This window comes from Eimeria mitis, genomic scaffold (assembly GCF_000499745.2).
Source record: "Eimeria mitis Houghton genomic scaffold, Emh_scaff3699, whole genome shotgun sequence".
NCBI classification, from domain to species: Eukaryota; Apicomplexa; class Conoidasida; order Eucoccidiorida; family Eimeriidae; genus Eimeria; species Eimeria mitis.
This window is the reverse complement of record NW_013572039.1, coordinates 1-1,432: the sequence shown is the minus strand read 5'-3', so window position 1 is coordinate 1,432 and position 1,432 is coordinate 1. Positions and strand designations below refer to the sequence as shown.

General features: G+C 49.6%; 1 protein-coding gene across 1 annotated transcript; it reads left to right on the top strand.

Annotated features, from left to right (window-relative positions):
- Nucleotides 1-201: 201 nt before the first annotated feature.
- Nucleotides 202-1,427, top strand: EMH_0068610 (uncharacterized protein; the record flags this gene model as incomplete). Its single annotated transcript, XM_013498759.1, has 3 exons — nt 202-553; nt 657-894; nt 1,031-1,427. The coding sequence occupies 3 exons, from the start codon at nt 202-204 to the stop codon at nt 1,425-1,427; spliced, it is 987 nt and encodes a 328-aa protein (XP_013354213.1).
- Between the last annotated feature and the right edge of the window lie 5 nt (nt 1,428-1,432).

Below are 1,432 nucleotides of genomic sequence, written 5' to 3'. Positions count from 1 at the left end.
CGAAATCCTCGTGTTCTTATGCAGTTCGGATTCGCGCTTTTACGCCAAAAGATTCGGAGTACCTACGAATCATTACAGGAAAACCCTCCAGGATTACAATGTACGGCCTATTTCGGATGTGTACGACGTCCTGATTGAGGCCAGGGGCACCTGAAACACGAAGTTTGCACAGTTTGTGCGTTTCTGCTGCAGAAGGTGTGCATGGCGGGGGCGCTGCGAGGACCGCCTTATACAATCGAGCAGACTATTTGGTACGTGGTGAAGATGCAATACAGGTTTCAAACAGACAGCATGTACAATCAGCTGGAGGACGTGTGTGTAAGCATTTTGAATTTGTCTTTGATGGAAGTGCCACCTGGCAGCCCACTCCTAGGACCCGAAATTTTACTCGCTTCTCTCGATGAGTATCATTCGCGTTTGTTCGCGAATTATTACAAATGGTGCGACTACTTGGGGGCTGAGCCTTTCCCCTGGAGGTCTCCCCCGTGGCTCGACGACAGCTTTTGTGCACAGGACACTTCCGTGGCAGCGGGCGAGGCTGCCGACAGCACAGGTCAGCTGCGTAGAACGGCTAGTGAAACGGATGAAAAGTAACAGCAACATGTTCATACTTCTAGCAAATAACTGCCCCTGCACCAGCCGTTTCTTTTCTGCAGGGAATCCAACAGCGAAAAATTGTTCCTCACAGATGCGTCAAGATATCCAGCAGATGATGTTTGAGGTCGCCACGTTTAAGCTGCTTTGGGCAGAGGCGGCAAACCTTCGCCACACACCTGAGCTCCTGTGCTGGCTGTTTCACTGGCTTTGTATGGCGTGGGAAAAGAAGTACAGACCTGAAGAGGATTTCGTCGATCTGATCCGCGACGTTATTCAACGAATTCGGGATGAACAATGGTAACTCTGAAGATCACCAATACCCAATGCAGATCCCCTCCATATTCAACTGGCGCAGTATTTATGCCTTATCTAGTAAGCATTGCCATTTTGCATGAAATGTGAGCTTCTGATGTGCCACTTATATTCAATTTAGGTACATGGCATCCTCTCTGCGCACCCCTGACCACAATGCACGACTGATCTACGACGACTTCAACGAGTTGTTTTGGAGCCGCCAGTGCCTCGACATCCTTCACCGATTCACCAAAGAGACGGAGGCTTCTGCACAAGAAATAGCACAGACAGTTCAAGTGATACATCCTTCAGCTGACACCGAGCCGTTTTCAGACCATCAGCTTGCCTCAAAGCCAATCCAAAAGCCACAACCCAAGAACTGTCCAATGGGACTGTCCGTATCCCGTGAAAGCTTGAACGCTGTAGTAGCTGAACTCTCCTCAGCGTCAAAGCCTGGATCTGGAATCAAAACTTTCGTAGAGCACAGAAGTTACGCACAAGTGAGGCTTACCCAGTGCTTTTGCAGGCCAGCCTAGCTTCA